This window comes from Bacillus rossius, chromosome 12 (genome assembly GCF_032445375.1).
Source record: "Bacillus rossius redtenbacheri isolate Brsri chromosome 12, Brsri_v3, whole genome shotgun sequence".
NCBI lineage: Eukaryota > Metazoa > Arthropoda > Insecta > Phasmatodea > Bacillidae > Bacillus > Bacillus rossius.
The window spans coordinates 44,207,645-44,229,850 of record NC_086339.1 but is presented as its reverse complement, the minus strand read 5'-3'; the positions used below and the strand labels follow the sequence as shown (position 1 = coordinate 44,229,850).

The window sequence follows — 22,206 nt, the reverse complement described above, 5'->3', positions numbered from 1 at the left end:
CTTACTCCAGTTGGTATTAAAACATCGTCAGATAAGTTACACGCCATAACAAATTTTCCTGTTCCGAAAAATGTAAATCAACTAAGAACGTTCCTAGGAGTTATCGGATTCTATCGAAACTATGATAACCGAATCGCACAGGTGGCGTTACCACTATTTAGCTTGTTGAAGAAGGATAGAGCTTGGAAATGGAAAACAACCGAACAGACAGCATTCGAAGATTTGAAATCCATTTTTCTTAAAGAAAAGGTTATCTACCATCCGGTACAAGGAAGAGAATTTTTATTATATACAGACGCTTCTGATTATGCTTTGGGTACTAAATTAGCACAATTGGACGAAACCGGAGTAGAAAAGACGGTAGCTATGGCCAGTAGAACGTTAAACAGCGCTGAAAGGAACTACACTGTCACCGAAAAGGAGACTTTAGCCATCATTTGGTCTTTACAAAAATTTCGAGATTTACTCTTAGGCGAACGAATTAAATTATTAACCGATCACCAAGCACTGACATGTTTGAAAACTGGAAAAATTTTTGGCAGTCGATTAACTCGATGGAGTTTACTCATGCAAGAATTCGACATATACATCCAACATATTAAGGGTAAGGAAAATTTGGTTGCTGATTACCTTAGCAGAATACCAGATTTATCTTCCGATGTACCGTCACACGAGAATCGCACAAAGGAATATATAGTAGCGAATATGCTAGCGGATAAATTTAAACAAAATAAATTTCTCATAAACATTGTCAGAAATTTAGCAACATTACAAGTTGAAGATGATTTTTGTAAACGATTAACAAGTAAGCTACGAGATACTGAAATAACGCACAAAATACATTTGAAATATTGTATTTCGGAGGACGGTATTCTATTTTATAAAAATCACAACAAAAAGAAATTTGAAGACGAATGGAAACCCGTTATACCTAAGCAAGTCATATTACCATTAATTCGAGAAACTCATGAAATTTGGGGACACATCGGATCAAAGAAATTAACCGAGTCACTGAGTAGACAAATATTTTAGCCAAACTTGCAGAAAACTGTCGCCAAGGTCACATCTTCCTGTGATCTATGTCAGAGAACCAAGTGTTCACAAAAGACAATGGTAGGCGAATTACAATCTATCATTCCCGAAGCACCATTGAAATTAGTGTCCGTAGATTTGTTTGGACCACTACCGAGCTCGGCAGCCAAAGTAACATACATTTTTGTCATGATGGATATATTTTCAAAATATACGAAGTTATACCCAATCGTTCACGCCACCGGTAAAATTGTATATTCAAAGGTCAAACAATTCATTAATGAAATCGGACAACCGAGAGCCGTTTTGTCAGATCGAGGAACACAATTTACAGGAAAAATTTGGCAGGAAGGATTGAGGAAATTAAATATCATCCCTACCACATCTTCTATAAGACATCCTCAAGGAAACCCAGTAGAGCGCGTAATGAGAACATTAGGAAACATGCTGAGGTCGTTTTGCCATGAATCACATATTGGTTGGAGGAATAAAATTCCTTTCATTGAATGCGTGATCAACCATACAGTGCATAGTTCCTCAGGTTTAACACCACATGAAATACTTACTGGACAGAGATCTACTCTAATTCCTGAAGTAATATTGTCTAAACCTACTGCAGTACCAACTAGTAACGAGTAAAAAGATCTGGAAGGAATATTGAAAGAAATTCAAGACTTGGTAAAATCTCGTTTAATAGCTGCCGCCGATGCGCGCAGAAGAAGACTGAAACCTGCAAATAAAATTAATTTATCTTGCGGCGATTTAGTACTAAAAAGAACTAATTACAGTAGTCAATTTTGGGAATTAGTTACAAAGAAACTTTTCTTATTATATTGTCACGTGCACCTAGCCGGTGCCACCGCCATTTCTGTCACGATCCACTTTCAGAGGGGGGAGAGAATCGTAGCTCTTTACATAGAAACAACTCGCTTGGCATCAACTAGTCTTAACTTCATAAAATACTTTACTGTACCTAGGATCATAGGTTCGTCATCCCGTACAGGATGTCTGGTGAGAGCTGAACTAAGGAGATTTTGCAAAATAACATAATACTTAATTAAAATTATTTTATTCTTAAAGTCAAATACTCAACATCATTTTAAAGAACATTTAAATAGCGGGATTACAATTTAAAACAATAATCTCTTTACTTCCTTAACGATTGAACGACCTTACAAGAGAGAGAATGAGAGAACTTCACTAAACACTTCCCTAGTCCTTCCGAATACCTCAAATCATAATTAATACTTAAAATTAAAACAAAGATAAGTCCATACTCACATTTTCCGAAAAGCCTTTCTTGATCGATTACTTTAAAAAAATAACGTAGGGGCCTCTCCTGCCCTTGAAATCCCGAACGAACATTACATTTTAAAAACTATGACGCGTGACCCCTGACGAGGGCCATAGCCTCCGCCCGAAAGCTTGAATTCCTACATCACGAACGAACTAACAACTCGTGACCACAGGTGAGACGCATAGCCTCCGCCTGAGTGAGCCCCGAGTCACCAATCACTTGCGCTTAAATTCGCGCGCCCTGCCGCGCCTAGCATAACAAAAGCTCGTTATTGAAGTCAAATTTACTAAACAACTAACTAGAACATCTGGGAAGACTACCCCCCCTCTACCCCGATGTGCAGGCCACACCGCGCGGCTTGTTACGACAGCGCGCCCCAGTAACTGCGGCCCGTGGCTGCGCCAGCGCGCGGCCAAACAAACAAACAAAATTCTGCAAGCCCGCAGCGCGCCGCGCCGGCCCCGTGCCCCAATTACATGGTCACGCCACTTGCGCTGACGAGTGAACAGAGCAGCCAGCCCAGAGTCCCGTCAGTAAAGTCCCTAAATTTGATTTCAACAACCCTGCAAAATTTCAACCCGCGACATAACCCTCCCCTCACAGAGCTCGAGCCCCATCGAGCTACCTCAAAATTACAAATTGTCTTTTTCCATTAAACCATAACTATAAATTCCTCATTTCACAAAAATAATAATTTTCTTAGTTCCTTGCTGTCTGAACATACATCTAGATTCTGCATAAGATTTATTTTAAAACAACAAGTATTCATAAAATTAAATGTAAAACTTTTATCTGGTTTGTTCTCACAGGAACCTTCAGAGGCTCGAGTTCTCAATTCTAAAAAAATTGTTCTGTTAGTGAAGCTCTCTTTACAAATTAAATTACTGTTCTTAGTTTCTCAGTATTCGTTAAACAATGTGCAAATTCTTGATAATTATTATTATTTTTTTTTCAGTTTCCGTTTATTACCATACTTCTTTCGTTCTTCAAAAAAAATTAAGTGTCCTTACAGTGTTTCAATTAATTAAACTCTTATCTCGTGAAGGTTGGTGCAACTCCTCGAAGTCAGTGTTGTCGAGAAGAGTAGCTCCCTGGGCTGGCCATCAGCAAACACCACTCAACTCCAACAGCTACTGGACTGGCTTCCAGGGCAGCTCACAACTTCTCCCCACATCTGCTTCGGAGTTGTGCCATCCTCATCACGAACAGATTACAATTCTGAAACATCATCAACAGGCATTACCATCACGCCTGACAAATACAAAACTAACTACTAAACTGCAATCGATGGGCAAGGATGCAAACACACAAAAAAATAAAATTAATTAATTCAACTGCTAACATAAAGTATCCCACCCTTAGCATAATCTAATCAGGCAAATAATTTGATAGGAAAAACTTAAGGAAGGGAAACATGACCTCCAATGATTTTCCCTAACTCTTGAGTCTTGATCTTCTCTATACAGCAAATAGTCCCCACGAAGTAACTGGGTTGAAGGTCAGTTCACATGACCCACCCATAACCTCTTCTACTCTTCTTTTCTTCTGGGGGCAACCACAATGCCCACCAATCTCTCTCCATGGTGCCGAACCAGCTATCCCATGAGAGTAAACAACGTAGTCAATAGAAGCGCAGAGGGGAAACACCAATCTCTGGCTTGTCGAGTCATAAAACTTCTTCTTCTTCTGAGTAAAAATATCTGACTAACCTTGCTTCTATTCTTCCAAACAGTAAAAGTTCATCAGGTATCTTCATGAAAGAAACATTCTAACTAATAATTCTTCATTTTTCTTCTTCTTTATTTCTGTTAGTTGTAATAGAAGGCCATGTTAGGGAGGTTATAGGGAAAAAGAGTGGCCAATTCCCACCCCATCACCCACCTAGATCATGACTAATTAACTTTTAAACTTTCTATTTCAAACAAATAAAAAAAAACATTTTTATTCAAATTTTTAAATTATAGCTACTTTTCCTTCATAACCTCAAAAGCAAATCAATAATTCTAAATGAAATTGTGATTTACTGCATCCTTGTTCCATCCGATCTGTTTGTTTATAACCTTTCTTGTAAAGTATAAAATTTTCAAACATTACTAATTCAAAAAAAAATTAAATTCTGGTGTCCTTTGAGTTACAATTAACTTTACTATTTCTTAGCTTGAAATAATTTAAGTTTTCAGAACTATTTCATTGTCTAATTCACAACACTTAAAAATCAACTCAAAACAACAAATCATCAAAATCAATAAGATCATCTGACCTACCTATCAGTACTGTGAACTTGAACTGTTCGTACACATTTATAATAAGCTATTGTATTTAAATTCCAACCTAAATAAGGTTTAAAAAAAACTACTAATCCCTCTGTAAATTAAGAAAATTAACTTTAAAAATTAAACTTAAGGTATTAGTTCTTTTTGACAGCTACCACAACTCACTAGTTCCATTACATTACTATAACCTAAAAAGTTCTGTAAATAATGTTTATAACAAAAAAACTCCAGTTACTGTCTTCCATAAAAAAATAAAACTTTACATGACCTTATTAATCTCCACTTGTAAGTCCATGGCTGCCAGCTTTCTCTTCTCTTGTATCTTCAGTCTTGGCTCTTGTTTCAGTGATCTTGTATCTTGTCTCTCGAACTCTTGTCATCTTGTAAACTGGACTGCTGCTCAGCTCATCTTAAGGAATCTGTAACAGTTTCAAAAATACATGTTAATTTAAATTACATAATTCCTGTTCTTTGGTCCTAAAAAAAAAATTGTATTATTAGTACACATTACCCTGAAACAACATTATTATTCATTGTTTATTACTTAAAAAAAATGCTTTACCATAAAATCCTTTTTTGTTCTTTTCATTAGGCCTATTTATTTTCCTTCTTCTTAATTAAATTCTGCTTCAAATGTTAATCCTAACTTAAGACCTACCATCTATTTATTATTCATTACCTACATTATTTATGTTACCCTAAAATTCCCATAAGTTTCTAATACTTCCTATCAAAGACATTCTCTCTAAAAAAAAATTTACTTGTGACTCTTAACTTAACAAACTTAAAAAAAACTTTTACACTAGACTTAACTTATTATTCATTCTTAGTTACTAAATTTCTATATGTAAACTTTAGTACTTACAAACAAAAACTGCCTATTTCTCTCTACCTCTTAATCTCTTTCAATTATTACAATAATAATGTTACCTTGCATCTTTAAACTTTCTTCTTTTCAATTAAATTAGACATCTCATAACAATAAAAATTCTGCCTATACTCTTCTTATGGGTGTCCAACCCAACAACAAAATTTCAAATTCTCAAGTTTCCTTATATTTAAATTATGCAATGCACATAACCTCTTTGGTGCCTGTACCCTTTTAGGCCTACCACCTTCTCCTCTCACAGCATGACAACTCTTATTCCTCGGGGTCTGTATTCACTGTTCCAAATCAAATATCTCAAATAAATTAAAAACAAATTTATTATTTTAAGAAAACAAAAATTTACATTGAATTTACTATGGAGCCTGGAAATCTTAATGTCTCACAGCAGCTAACATGACTAAATCCCATGGAACCCCAGGTTTACATAACCTGTGCCCAAAAATTTAAGCATACCAGGCTTTCCCTGCACTGGTTTTACAGCATCACACACTATTTAGGGCCCCTGATCTGCCATCAGTCCCAAGGAGTTTTCCCACAACCCCTCTCTACACAAGCGCCTACCGCATTCCTCTCAATTGGCTATCGGTTTTACGGCATTCTTTTGGGATCCGACCATCAAGTTAGGGCTAATCGAACACTAAACCTCCATACTTCCAAACTAATGTAAATCAATTAAATTTTCTCTGTAATTTCTTAAAATCCAAATACAAATTATTCAAACATGCCCAAGAAACTTTCAAAAAAAAAATTCATAATCTTATCTTCAAACCCTTAAAATAAAAATAAATAGATTACTCTGTTTTCTCCTTAATAACTGTAAACTGTCAACAAATATTATGTCGTAAATTTAACTATGCTTACTGACTCTAAATCATAAAATCTCATTCGTCCTAATTAATAAACAACCAATTTCCTTGAAATCTCACTGTATCTCTCACACTCAAACTTCACTGGCTGAATATCTCAATAAATTCAAAAACAATTATCTACACTCTTAAAGAAACTCCTCCCCAATTATTCAAATTACTTCACCTTATTTTATTTCATTACTTAAAACACCTTACTCAAAAAAAATTAATTAATTATCTAGCTATCTTCCATTATTATTTATTTACCGAACAAAACTTTCTCCTAAATTAATTTAGTAAAATTCAATTTCACATTAGGCAAGTACACTAACTCTCTACAGCAATGTTTCTCATTTCCCTCCTTCCTAACTGAATCCAATCTTACTTAACCTCCAGGGAATTTACCTCACAAAATAACCAAAAATTTCACTGTAGTGCCTATCTGCTATAGGCCCACTACACAGGGGGCTCTAACCCCACCAACAAACTTCATTGAAATGGTACCCTATCCCATACAGGATAGCCACTTCGGTACTACCATGGGGAACTCCTGCCCCAAACTACTCACAACTCTCAGGATTCTCCTAACCCTTAATTCACGTAGCCAGCCCATCTCCTATGGTCTGCGCTACAATTCCCTTTCTTCCCAGGGACACAACGCCTCACCTTAGGGTCCCTCGCCCTAATGAAAACATTAATTTTGTCTCTCTGTTCCCTTGGAGTAAATTCCCTCTACACACAAAATCTAGCCTTCCCAGTTTTCTCAATGCTTATCGATTTTATAGTGTACCTCCTTAATAATGTTTACAAATCCCAAAAAAAATATTTTTAAAACCGAGGTAGAATTTAACTAACAAAAACATAAACAACTTACAACGAAACACTTCTAGCCTATACATCATACACTTCTTAAATTAAATTACTTACATACTGAAAGTTCCTCTTCTCCTAAAACACACTTAAATTTAAATTTATTTAACCAATAGTCTATTTTCTTATCGCTAAGTTACCGTACAGCTGATCAAAACAAGGTCACGGCCTGTCCACGTCTCCTTATGAGCCCGTGACGTCACCGAATTCCATCAGGTGCGCCAACCCTCGCTTGCGGTTCCTCCGTTCTCCGCTAGGTCTCAGCACCTCCCCGTCACGTGTTCATTCTGCCACGTCCACTGACGTGTCGTTCTGAAACAACTCTCAACATTTTTCTAATTAAAACAAAACATCACTATAAATTCTATAACTCTCTTTTACATAAACTCTCGTTTTCTTTTTAATTCCTTTCTAACGTTTATCCTTCCCTCGACTGATTTAATTCGTACGTCTCGTCTCCTACGCGCACGACAGCAAAACAAACTTCTCTTGAAAATAATTCCTATTTACGACAAAAAACTTTATTTTAAATTATAATTCTCTTAACCTACAATCTTAAAATGAACTTCAATTAAATTAAACCACTTGCATTATCTCTATTAATCATTTAAATTATAACGTATTCTCCTCACGTAAAAATCCCTGATAAACTCAACGACTTAAAACAACTTATCACTATAAACTTTATCCTTACAAGTATACTCAAATAAACATCTGTTACGTCAAAAAAAAAATCTCAAAGACTTCCTCCACTTAGATTAAATTCCGTAATCCTCTCCTCAAGTAAACTCTTAATAACCTGCTATCAGAAGCTGAAACTAACTTAATAATAAACATAAAAATCTACCTCTCTCTCTCTCCAGAAATAGAACCTATCCGGCGAACTCTACCATTTCTATCACGAACACCTAGCCGGTGCCACCGCCATTTCTGTCACGATCCACTTTCAGAGGGGGGAGAGAATCGTAGCTCTTTACATAGAAACAACTCGCTTGGCATCAACTAGTCTTAACTTCATAAAATACTTTACTGTACCTAGGATCATAGGTTCGTCATCCCGTACAGGATGTCTGGTGAGAGCTGAACTAAGGAGATTTTGCAAAATAACATAATACTTAATTAAAATTATTTTATTCTTAAAGTCAAATACTCAACATCATTTTAAAGAACATTTAAATAGCGGGATTACAATTTAAAACAATAATCTCTTTACTTCCTTAACGATTGAACGACCTTACAAGAGAGAGAATGAGAGAACTTCACTAAACACTTCCCTAGTCCTTCCGAATACCTCAAATCATAATTAATACTTAAAATTAAAACAAAGATAAGTCCATACTCACATTTTCCGAAAAGCCTTTCTTGATCGATTACTTTAAAAAAATAACGTAGGGGCCTCTCCTGCCCTTGAAATCCCGAACGAACATTACATTTTAAAAACTATGACGCGTGACCCCTGACGAGGGCCATAGCCTCCGCCCGAAAGCTTGAATTCCTACATCACGAACGAACTAACAACTCGTGACCACAGGTGAGACGCATAGCCTCCGCCTGAGTGAGCCCCGAGTCACCAATCACTTGCGCTTAAATTCGCGCGCCCTGCCGCGCCTAGCATAACAAAAGCTCGTTATTGAAGTCAAATTTACTAAACAACTAACTAGAACATCTGGGAAGACTACCCCCCCTCTACCCCGATGTGCAGGCCACACCGCGCGGCTTGTTACGACAGCGCGCCCCAGTAACTGCGGCCCGTGGCTGCGCCAGCGCGCGGCCAAACAAACAAACAAAATTCTGCAAGCCCGCAGCGCGCCGCGCCGGCCCCGTGCCCCAATTACATGGTCACGCCACTTGCGCTGACGAGTGAACAGAGCAGCCAGCCCAGAGTCCCGTCAGTAAAGTCCCTAAATTTGATTTCAACAACCCTGCAAAATTTCAACCCGCGACAATATGAAGGTCCTTATCGTATAACTAAGGTTATAAGAGAAAATTGTTATGAATTAGCAGATATTGACACAGGGAAAATCATAGGTCATTACAATATAATCCAATTAAGAATTTATAAAGACCCTAATATGATAGAGAATTAAATTCTCAACCTTATTGAAAGAAAACATACCATTAATTAAAATTTGGAGGGGCAAAGTATTCGTTTATTTGAAAGTTTGTCTTATTTAAACACACACTAATGATATGAATGCATCATATTTGTATAACGTGAAAGGTTAATGAAGTTACTAAGTACGAAAACAAAACAAAATTATGATACAATTGTTTAACTATGTTTAAAATAGAAAACATGTAATTATTAAATGGAGAATTGTTTTGTTGTTTTATTATTTGAGTGTGAATTGTATGTAACTCTTGCAAATATGTAACGATGATATGTGTTCAAGTGTAATTTTGTCCATAGTGTACTATTGTTATTGGAAGAATACCTCCAGTGTATAGTGTCACCATACACAATGTAGACATTCTTCGGAGGGGCATTCTATAAAGGTTGAACTTGTTAATTTCACATAACAAGATGGATGAACAAAATTAATGTAGCATATTTATAATTTCACTTCACTACACATTTTATTTCTCTATGAACCATAAAATCAGTAATTTGTATTTATATCTTTGAATGTAATACTTCCTTGCTCAAGTAATGATATTTGTTTAACGAATAAGAATAGTTGTTTTTCACAGTTCATATGTAATATTATATGACGAATATTTGTAAAACAATCTGGTATTAATGGAAAAGATTTAACAAAAATTATTGCTAGCTAATAAAAGTTTTGTTTGGAAGGAATAGAGAAAACGAAAGGGAATTGATATAGGAACTTCGAATGGGAAAGACATGATATTTTTATGACTGCAGAAATTGAACTTATAATTGGTGAAATATTTTGAAGAATTATAAGAAATGATAATAAATAGTAATAATATTAATGATTTGAAGAGAGTTAGAGAAATAAAGAATTATTAATTTTAAGAAGATTTGAGTACTACAAGTCGATACCAGGAAGAAGACTACGAGTATAAACTACGAAGACTGAAATCAGATTAAGGCGTTTTCAGGACGAAGAAAGAAGTATTTCTAATTTTCAACTGTACGAAGACGAAGACGATCAACGCGAGGCGTTCCCAGGACGAAGACGATCATCGAGAGGCGTTCCCAGGACGAAGATGATCAACGATACGCGTTTCCAGGACGAAGATGATCAACGATAGGCGTTTCCAGGACGAAGACGATCAACTATCGGCGTTCCCAGGACGAAGATGGTCATCTAGAGGCGTTTCTAGGACGAAGTTTGAAACAACGAAAGGCGTTCCCAGGACGAAGACTACTCGTTAATACTAGGCGTTCCCAGGACGAAGGTACAAGACAGCGAATGGGCGTGCCAAGGATGAAGATGCCGAAGATTCATTGCTGAGGTCCTGGCTGAAAGAAGGCAAACCTAGTAACGCATAGTTCGTTACCACGGAACTATAATAACAGGTCGGTTATATAATGATGAATGAATGTCACCACATTTACTAGCTTGCAAAACTGACAATCGGGAATAATTAATATCACTTGAAATCCCTTACTAAATCTTTTACCCTACCAGATTGCTAAAGTTAGAGACAACTTGAGTTAAAATTCACAAAATAGTTGTATACAAGCTAATCCAAGGTTTTACGAATTTTTCCACGATATACCCAACTCTACCCCTGAATAGTCCAGACAATAATAAAAAAGATATTTTAATTAATGGTGTGTATTACAAATTAATTAAAATAGAAGTAATTGTAATGATTATTCCTTATTACAACTTCGTAGAAGTTGTTGGTGCCCACAAATTCAACTAAATGATTCGTTCTTTTGTTCTTATCATATAAATACACCAGAACGAGTCTAAGTACTTTCGAGTCTTATCAAATTAAATATATTTATTAGAAATAATAAAGAATTTGATAGCTAAGGCCCGTTTACGGGTAAACAATTTTTTTTTCAATTGTCCTAACAAAGTTGTTGGTCGGCTGGTTTTCGCAAGGACCACAATTTTTTTTCTCCCTTTCGTTCAAGTATTCCATGTTTGCCCCATTCATCACACATCTTAAATATAGCTGCTGGTCCCTTCCGACTTCCAATCAATAAATTACTATGTGTGTATATATATACACACACACACTCAATTATAAAAAGATTGACTGTTGTTGCTACATGTGATGAAGCACGGAAGTGTTTCATAAAATTCAAACCAAACAATATAGAATTATGTATATATCATACTTATGTATAACAAAGGGTGAGATATCACGCGAGGCAGACATAAGATAGTGCGCACTGCCAAAGTGTAGGATGTCGCACGAGAAAATGACTTTGGCGAGGGGAATAAAACAGGCGGGCCGAAACGACACAGCAACACGCACAACTGCAGCTCGTCGCGGCCGTAACAATATAATATTGCACTCATAATTTTTTAAACAATCAGTAACTTATCACAGTTTCTTCGTATTTTGCAACTTTTAGGTGCTCAAATAAGCAAAAAATAAGTAAAATAAGCTTTTGTAGTCAAAGGATACATCAGTTTGCAAAATGTTTACATAAATTTGTGTATGGTAGGACAGTACATATATTTTTTTTTCAAAGTGTTCAGTTAGGAATTATTTGAATACTTTGCACCAGTTAAAACTAACTCCCTGTTATGGCCTTGACCCCTCTCCCTTCGGTAAATGATATTACCATACTATTACTTAATGAAAGCGTGATCCGCCACAAAGGCAGGTATCGACCCGAGAGGTGTCGGGGAGATAACCACTGCCCTCCAAGGTTCTCTACGTGACATGTTTCTGCGATGGTTTCGCTATTGCCTTCCGCAGTATGGCGTGAAGAACAAACACCACAACAGCTCTGCCCGAGCCGGGATCCGAGCCCGGGTCCTCGTGCACCGCAGGCCGGCGTCTAGCCCACACTGGCCGCTGCCATTCAAGTGTTCACATTTATACAGTTCTGCAACTATTATTAGTATGTTGAAGTTAGAATTCTGGATTAAATAAAATTTACAAACAAGAAACGAAGGTCTCAATTATATCCTTCACTTGTATTTTTTTAATTTTTTAATTTTTTTTTTAGAAAATGTGTTGATCGCGAAAACAATAAACACTTGGAATATTTTGAGCAACTGCAATTGACTTACGTGAAAAACATAAAACAAACACTATGTTACCTAATTCTATGTTAGCGTAACAATAAGCACAACTAACAAAACTGTGTATAACAGTGATGCAAGCGTCGATTGCTCAACATCTTGAGTGTTTTCGTCATTTGATTTTTCAATTTTCTTATTCCGAAAGTACAATTCTCTTGCGACAGCTTTCTTTGATTTCTTCAACCGGTCATAAGAGCTTTTCTCTTTGCCCATTCTCGTGAAAATGAACTAATTTTTACATTATTAATTAAATCAGAGACTAAATTTGCAAAGCTTGTTTAGTCTCCCTCACAAGGTAACTATATTCAAAATACGTTATTTAAATATATATTTTATAATAATAACTGCAGAATTAAAATTGTGCTAAATATCACATTTACTGCAAAGCAATACAGCAACAGATCTCAAAAAAACCGTTCTTCTCTCTCTGCGAAGACACAAAATTGGACTTGGCAACACTGAGAACGGCAATCGCTGTTTGCTACTCGTGGCGCATTCTTTCGGCGTGTTTCGAAGTACACCGGAACGCTGCCGCGCGCGGTGCACAAGTATTTCACATGCCATTCAAAATCTATACGGGCTACGTAAACCGCAAGTATCAATTCAAAATCTACGGAATTTTCTCTTTCAACGATGTTAAGTATAATGTGTTTAAAATGTGTTTTTCGATCAAAAAATGTAGTTTTCAAATGTTGATTAAATGCTACAACAGAGAAATAAATTATTTTAAAACTTTAATATACTATTCCATTCAAAGTTTAGGAGCTAATTCCGTACGAAAAAGTGATTATTCTTATAATATAATTTTTTTTTATAGTTTCATTTGTTATTTTATAAGTTTTCTTTGAAATTCTCATGTATTACAGCACATATGTTGCATTATAAATTATGGCAATTTTTTCACATTGAAAAAAATATTAACCATTGAAACTCCTATTATACTTTTTAAAATAACCTTTATTAATCTATATACATGAATACCTTTTCCAGTAACCATATTTTAACGCCAGAAATTACGGCTATAAATGGTGCCAAATTGAAAATTTTGTTCAACCGCACCCTTAAAGGGAAGGATTTTCAGCAGCAAAAAATACACAAGTTCATGCAAAAAACCAACAGTCTTCTGATCAGAGTTGTTCTTTGACAAGTTTTGTCTCAAAACCAAAGAAAATGATTGATGCAGAACTGTTAGGGGTGAACTTCCTTTGTGAAAACAATTTACCTGTGAACCTCTGTGATAATTTCACTAAACTTTTCTATTGTCCAGCAAATGATTCGAGATAGTGAAATTACAAGAAACTTTCACTGATTTTGTGCTAAAACTAGCCAGATAATTATCAATTTTTGGGTATGTCAGTTGCAGATTATGTTTCATCTGGTTTAAAAACAAAATTTTCACACTAATGATTGGTGAATGCAGTCAATAGGCAGGTAGTAGTGTTAGCAAGGTTATTTCCATCCAAGATTGTTGAAACTCATCTGTACAAAGTGATGGCTTTGAGTGGTGCTGCAACTGGAAAAAATTTCTTTGGTTTGGTGAGTTCTGAAGAGGATGATACTCCTTGGAAAAATTGTCTAAGTATGTCATTTGATGGAGCAAAAGTGATGGTTGGTAAATTCCATTCCATGCTGGCCAAAGTGAAACAACTACAAGAAACTATGGTTCTTACATTGCATATGCCACATGACTCACGTAGCAGCATCTCATGTCTGCAGCAAGCTGCCAGATGGTGTGAACAGCAATCAAAAGATGTCTATGTGCACTGTAACAGACCCAGCTTTCACCAGCCTTTAAAGGAAGTTTTTTAGAAATTGTAATGATGTTTTATTAATTCAGAGGGATTAGCTGATTATATAGTTTCAAGCTTATAGTGAAATAGTTTTTATAATTTTAATTTAAGTTTTATTAATATTTGTGTTAGGAATTTTTGTTAGGAATTTTTATTCCAAACACCTTTTTAACAATATTTTTTGGGTTCTCATTTTTCTTAATAAGTTATTTTGTATGTGTGCATTTTTTCTGTATGTTATTTACTTTCAATTTTGTTTTAATGTCTATATATTTAAGTTTGGAGCCATTAAGAATCTTTCATAATAATTCTAGTACATTTGGTATTGTTTGAGTGGAAGAAATGATTGGAATCAGGTAAGCAACTTGACGGTGCCCATTATTTCCTGATTTTTTTTTCAATACCTAATTTTTGGTGCTTTCTGTATGTATTCTTATCATGGTAAAGTTGAACTCATGCATTTCCCACATTATTTAACATTTGACTAACGAGAGAGGAACAGTAAAACATGCATGGACTTCTGGAAGTTTTTCTGTAGTTAAATGTGTTGTGATTGGTTGTTTTGTGAGAGCTGTGTTATGATTGGTCGGGAAGGTGATGCTTCTGCCTCCTCCCTGCGTGTGGTAGGCTGTGGCATCACTTTGCCAGTTCTATGCTTGATGTTTTTTCTAATTCTCATTCTCACTATTCTAATTCAATATTTGTAGTAGATGATAGGTAATTTGGTATTTGTATTAGCTTCGATCTAAAAAAAACTGATATTTTCACAGGCCTGGGGTTAATGTATAAAATATGATAATGTTTATCATAGTGTTAAAGGACGTGTTCAGGGTGGCCACCTAACTGAAAAATGGGAAAACCCTGAATGAGAGGTGAATTTTTTTTATTTCAGAGTTCTAGGATAAACCGATGGATTTTTGGAAGCCATCTGGAAATATCTGATTGTCCAGAAAGTTAGATAAACTTAGTTGAAAAACTAGGCACAGTTCTTATAAACTGCATTGCTTAAACCATTTATAAATTCTATTGCTTACAGCTCAATTGAAAGACTACACACCATGCCTAAAAAGGGGGTGGCAGATAAAATGCTTGTCTTAGGGTGAACTGTTAATTACTACTGCATTTTTCCCGTCGTCATGTTTTCACCTGCAGTAACAACTGCGGATGCAAAACCATGTGTGATTGGAGGAACTCAATTGATGGGAAATCCTTAAGATAGTCATACACAGAAGACTTAATTAATGCCGGGATTATTTTTCTCTCTCTTTTTTTCTTTTTTTTCTGTTATTGTTAAAAATCTGCAGATCGCTTCGAACCTGTTGTCAATTCAGGTAAGACTTAGTCTTTACAGTCTTTGGTGACGAGTCTCCTGCCTCAACAGTAGGCGTACAGTCTGGAAGCACACCCTCTCTTTGAGCAGATGCCTGGCAACTGTTTTGATCAAAGCAAAAGCAGGATTTTTTATTATGTTTGTTATATTAGACACAATTGTTTAGTGGTAGAGTTTTACACACTTATTATTAAAAAAAATCTGTGTTGAAGATTGTATTTAAACAAGTGCCATATACTTAGAAGTCAGGGACACTGATTGTTATACCAGCTTTACAACCTTTAATGAGGAAGGGTGACGTCTGTGGACTTGATTCAGTGAAAAGTTTATTTCAACTTAAAATACTATAGCTGTGTTTGTCCTTGGCTCAGTTATTATTCTTTTAAATGCTGTTTTCTCTTTAAGGCACATTTAAATACTACCAAATAATTTTTAAGAGAAATACTTTATTGTAACGTGGTTGTAAACTTACAACATTGTAATATTTCATTGCTAAATCTGATGCATATATTTTATTAGTTCTAGTCATTTAATGAGGCATCTTTGAAAAAAAACCTGGAATTAAACATTGCCAGGAGAGTTGCCAACCTTTGCTTACATTTTATGTTTATGTTTTCATGAAGAAACATTTATGAATACACATTAATAATTTGGCCAATTGAAGCATGTATTTTTTTGTGAGGCAGAGTCTGTTGTATCACAAAATGCAATGTTGTTCTGCCGAATCTCTCTACTGGCACGGGGTGTTGTTTACTGCTTGTAACTGGTGTTGTTTGTTGCAGGAGGAGATGGAACAGAAGCCAGTGGTTGAGATGGAGTTTGTCTGTGTGGACAGCATCAAGGTACAGTAGCCTGCAAGTGTGTGTAGCTGCTGTCTCCTTGTACCAGAGCAGTCTTCTCCACTGTGGTTGTGTTGCAGGAGGAGGTCGAGGAAGAGACTCCACTGGCTGGCGTCCAACCAGCTGCTGTGTGGCAGGTGAGTCGTGGTTTCACTCTGTCTCGGCCACAGTTGTGTACCTTTGAGCTCATACCTAGGTTGTGTCTTTGTAGCACCTCACTACTAGATGACCTCTCTCTGTCCTGGAATTACGTAAAATAATTTTGCAAAATTTGGCCAATCAACTGAACTTTCCTCACTCCTATTTTTAAGTTTATGTGCTGTTGTATGCAGGCAGAAAAAAAATACAGTAAGATGATGTTTCACACAAGATATTATATGTACCTTCCTCCAAGGCCCAATTATTATTACAAGGGTTAGTGAACAAGCCAAGTGCTGCAAAGATTTGAGAAAATTTGGTTGGTTGGAAAAAAAATAATTGATTTTCCCCTGATTTTTCAACATAATAGTTTTTTTTTTTAATAATTATAAGTTTGAATTTATTTTTCTGGATATAGATCTGCCTACTATACTTTGATTTACCATGTCTGACTTTAGTTGAAAATTTGTATTCATATAATTTTTTTAAAAGTTTAAATTAATATATTTGTGTAAAGGCTGTGTGTCAAAATTTAGGTTATTTAATAATGGGTATAGATACATGAATCTAATGGTAATATAATTTTGCAGTAAAACATTTATAATTTTTAAATATTCTTTACAAATACAGTAGAATTGTGTTGTCGTACTAGGGATGTAAGGGAACGAACAAATGAAATGTCGGAGTGGGCGCCACCACGTGATGTGGGCTCGTGGACCCGGCGGAGACTCTCTTCAGGGCGTGACGTGACCTGTGTAGGGCTAGGCCCGGTTCCCTTAGCACGCGATATCGCTCCAGTGGGCTCTTAAGGCTGTTCAAGAGGTCCAAAAATCGTCCCTACTTCAGAATGACTTCAAAGTGATACATCACTCACAATAGCATGAAAACTGATGGCCGAGCACCCTGACAGCGCTGTATAAGACTCAGGGTCGCGCCGCTGGGCATTCAGTGGCGAGACAGCCTTCAAAGAGGGAGGGTGTATCGCTCCGCTCCCGAACAATGGAAAGGCGATGCGCGTAAGAAAATGGACAGTGTCACTCCTAGCGGAGAGAAACCTAACTGCTTGAAGGCCGGAGCAGGTAGTCGCGCTGGCTTGGACTAGGGGAAGGGGGAGGATGTGACAGCTCGGGCTCGGACGGTCCTCGCTGCCCGGCTCACAGGCCAGCAGGGCGCGGCGTCACACGTGTTCCTGCTCCGCAGACAATGGCATACTGCCACAGCTACCATTTCGCATATACTTCCTAGATTTTCTATAATGTTGCTTCATCCATATGCGCTCGGCCTGTGCAATAGATAAGCTTATGTAATTTATAGAGGCATAAATTTTTTATTTACTTATTGTCTACATCCAATAATACAGTAAATCAATATACATTTATATTGCAGAATGAGAGCCGTAACATTTTCCAATATGCATTATTGTATTTTATATGCCAAGACAAAACCTGCTGCAATAATTTTTAAAAAAAAATTATCCTTGTCCAAGGGGGATTGGAAGATTGAACTGTTTCATTATATTTAAGAATAAACATTATTCAAGACTTAAATCACACGGCTAACGATGTGACTATTTTTGCATCAAATTACTTTATTTATACTTCCTTGATTTTCCCCACCAGTAAACTTGATTGCACTATTCACATGAAACACATTACGAAACCTGCAAGCTACAATGGCTATAAATCGATTCAGTATCCGTTGTTAGATCTTTATAAAACCAAAAAAGTTTTACTGTCATTTGCCTCATGTTCTGAAAACAAAAGAAGACTCATTTAAAATGCGGCGAGATGGCCGAAGCTGCGTTGTTTCGAAACTTATCTCCAGCAAGACTGAAATTATTCTGTCAAGTAGATCACAGCCCACTAGACCCCTGTAGATGCCGTCGCATGTAGCCTAGGTGAGCAGGGTGATGCTAATATTTTAATGACTTTTTTTTAAATCATGTTTTATTAACGTTACCCGATTTATGCAATAACTATTTTTAGAGGCCGGCGCACAAACTGACACGAAAGTACATTATATATTTAATGTAATAAAGTAATTATAGGTATCATTGATGTGTCAGTCACTTGGTTACACATAGCACGCCAACATCTCTCCACGGCAATCCGGGTTTCCGGACAAATACCACTTGAGATGTTTGGTGATTGAGAGACGCGGAGAACGCTGTGAGTCTGAACCAGTCTTCTTCAGTTATCCCTCACGTCAACGACGGTTTGAAAATATTAAAGTTCTTTGTATTTGTCACTACAACACTGATAGAGTGGCATATGGACAATTTTTTTAAGTAAGAAAATATATTTTAAATAAAAAATAAATGCACCAGACAACTCAACATTTCCCCTCAGTGATAGGTGTGCTGCACGTGGAAAACGGTGATCATACTTGCAAATTGAGCTACTGAGTTGTTTCCTGCTTATTTTGGGATAACTGGTAAGATAAATATAGACTAAATGGTTGTTTTTTCTGGGAAAAGTACAAAACCGTTTATACAATTATACAACCAACAAAAATAAAACAACTATTTACAGTGTGTGAAAGTTTATGACACTGAGTAGAGAAAAACATTTTGTGTAGTAATAACTTTTATAATTTTTTTTTTAACACTTCCACTCCCGCTAACGATATTATCATACATCGAGTACATTTTATGGTAATAACTATTAAAATGTTAACCGGAGTATTTCCATAAAATTATCTTAACACCTATATATTTTATTTTGTATATCATGCTGGTACAAATAATTTGGAATAAAATAAACGTCATCATGTAATTATTGTTAGAAGTAATTTTTTTGTAAAGATAAAAACCTGACAGCTGGCAACTGAGACCATTAAAATATCACTAAGACAGATCCACAGAGTATACAGTCAAATTGTACACTATCTCCATCACGGGCGTCGCTGGCGGGTGGAGGGGGGGGGGGGGGGTAGGTCGGGGGAACCCCCCCCCCCAATATTTACAAGTTCATCCTAAAGTTGTATTTTTTTCATATTTATGAAATACCTGTAATTACAGTAATGTAATATAGTAGTTGATTACATGTCAAATAAAAAACTACATACAAAGCATAGTATTGGGAAAAAGACACACTATATTAATAGTCAACATCCGTAGTGTTGTTAAATAAACTAGTGGAATTTTTTATATTTCGCTAAATAAAACTTGCATTTTGTCACTAAATTGGAGAGTGATCATGCCCAGCATGTGTTTGTATGAGCTCACAGAAGAGTCCCAGAAAATTCATGTTCCTGGAACTTAGTGACAGCAGCTCCAAGACTAGTATTTAAATACATTTATTTGATGTCCCCACCAAATGTTATAGGTATGCCAGAGAGGCCCATGATCTCCATTGCTCGTATGTATATTGTTGAGTATTATTTTGGTTGAAAAATAATAATTTCAATTATTGCCTACATACATTAACGTTTCGAAACTGATATTAAAATTGTGACATTTAACTGATAACATAGTCACTGTGTAACACTTTAATTGCAGACATGGTAAAATACTACGTACTGCCATTGAATATAAATAATTCTTATAGAAGTCTCCAAGCCATAGTAGAATTCTTATGCAGTTTTAAAACTAGTAGGACTGCCCGACACGAGATGGCATTGTAATCGCCTCGTCAAGCTGGTGGCGCCCTTGTGGGGTGAGCAGTCAAATAAGTTATTCATTTATAGTTACATCGTTTTACTTTTTGGCTTAGAAATAACTTTTGCTGGTTTCATGAATGGCCCTGGAGAACACAGACCACGGAACTAGGTGCCCGCTTTCTCCTTGGGATATCTGAGGGAGTGTCTACTGGCTTGAGTTTTGATCCTTTCTAGCTAGCAATTGATTTTATACTTACAATGGGAACGTGAATTTTTAATGCTGATGGTGTCCTGCTAGTTTACACGTGCTTTTTTTTAATCCAAAAATATTTTTATCAGAATCAAAATAACTATTGAGGTTTGATTATCTCTACAAAACGTTCGACACATAACTCCAACGAAATATGAATATGCTGTGTGTATTATGAATAACAAACAAGGTATCTATTCAGGTGTGACATCGGCAGCAAACCAGCGCTGCAGTGTTTGACGTATCCTGGAAATATCCCGTAACACTTCCGAAAAAACCCTTCTGCTTGCAACAGGTTATCAGCTACTGGGTCCATTTCAACAACCAATGCTATGGCACTATGTACTGCTAGTTTAATAACACGTGCGTCGACAATAAATACCTTTGCGTTGTATTTACTACAAGTCTACGGAAAAGTAAATGTTTCGTTGATTCAATTGATTATGAAAACGTTCTTTTTGTATATATTTCACAAGATTTTCAGTTCAGTACGAAAAAAAAAAAACCCTTTCTTGGCGAAATTTTGACATAGATACCTATACTTTACCTACAAACATTTTTTCAGTGCAGCGTACAAAAACCTTGAAATTCATAGCTCAAAAGAGGGCTTAAAAAACACGGATTGAGTATTATTTGTTTCCTGGTTTATTGTTCTACGAAACAAAAACAATAAAAAGGAACAGCATGACACAAGAAATCTTATCCTGGCATATAGAGCATCCCACTCTTAGATTGCAGTATGGAAGTAAATGGGCGCATTCTCTCTCTCTCTAACACACGCCGATTGCCGTTAGCACTGTCCTTGTTTCTTCGTGCGTTGTTGCCAAATATCAAACGAAATTTAAAATTTTAATTTTTGGACCAAGCTTTTTTTCATATTGTATAGAATGAAAATACGCATCAGGCAATGCTTATTTTGAATACTTAACAATATTTTAAGTGTCCGAAAAAATTAAAAAACATAACTTATTCGCTGCGAACTGTTTTGAAGTATTCCGATATGTTTCACATCAAAAAAAGAAAACCTACATGTGTATTTCATTCAGATTTTTTTTATTAGTAAATTAATGCCTTAGGACGCCACCGAACAAATGTTAAGACAAAAACTGTTCAGGTTTCACTTAAATAATTTTTTTTATATATTGAAATGCATTTTCTCACAAACTGACACATCAAAAAGTTGACCCGCGGAAAAAAAATTTTCTATTAAAGATAGATGGAGGACGAAAGCGAGAAAAATGTTCACAATGAATTGAATTAGTTTTGAAAAGCAGCTCCATCTCAATTGCTTCTACAGTTTCCGTGGAAATAGCTTTTAAAGATGTGTCTTATCAGTACAAGAGCGCGCGCTGCCGCCGTCGTAAGAGGAAACAGGGTCGTGTGTTTAGATAAGTGGGGTTCTGTCCTACAAGCAATTTCAAATACATGGCTTCCTTAGTCAACTAAAAATATTATAATCGATTCTTGAACATAATATTTAAAATGTATGAAATAAATACGAAGGAATTTAATAGCGTTCATGGTACAAAATTTTGAATTATTTTTCTATCCTTCTCACCAAGCATCTTATCAAACATTGTTTTAGACAAAGTTTTGGAAAATAATAATGATATTATTACAAACAATTTAAACAGATTTGATAAGGTATCTACTAAGGCAGTTACGTTGAAAATTTTTTTCGAACCCATGCAGTTATGGCTGGTCGTATCAAAAATTTATTTAGAAAACATTTTTCGGCATTAGGTAATCCGAGTTATCATACGTTAAAACGGATTCGATATTATTCATACTATGGGAGTTGTTGCGATTTTTCTGTTTTTCAAAAAATCTTCCCCATTTCGAACCAATTGTTCGGATTTTTCCCATA

At 35.9% G+C, this 22,206-nt stretch overlaps 1 protein-coding gene and 1 long non-coding RNA gene across 10 annotated transcripts in view; one reads left to right on the top strand and one right to left on the bottom strand.

Annotated features, from left to right (window-relative positions):
• The window catches only part of LOC134537885 (zinc finger protein 883-like), a 200,509-nt gene that overhangs the window by 37,482 nt on the left and 140,821 nt on the right, over window positions 1–22,206 (top strand). For all 9 annotated transcript variants that reach the window (XM_063378800.1, XM_063378798.1, XM_063378799.1 and 6 more), the window contains exons 4-5: window positions 16,295–16,354; window positions 16,432–16,488. In XM_063378800.1, coding sequence (XP_063234870.1) covers window positions 16,295–16,354; window positions 16,432–16,488 — 117 coding nt within the window. The remainder of the gene's footprint in view (window positions 1–16,294; window positions 16,355–16,431; window positions 16,489–22,206) is intronic.
• Window positions 4,116–9,147, bottom strand: LOC134537884 (uncharacterized). The gene is made up of 2 exons (XR_010076060.1): window positions 7,267–9,147; window positions 4,116–5,021 (listed from the first exon to the last, which is right to left on the bottom strand). It is a non-coding gene; the product is annotated as an uncharacterized LOC134537884 (long non-coding RNA).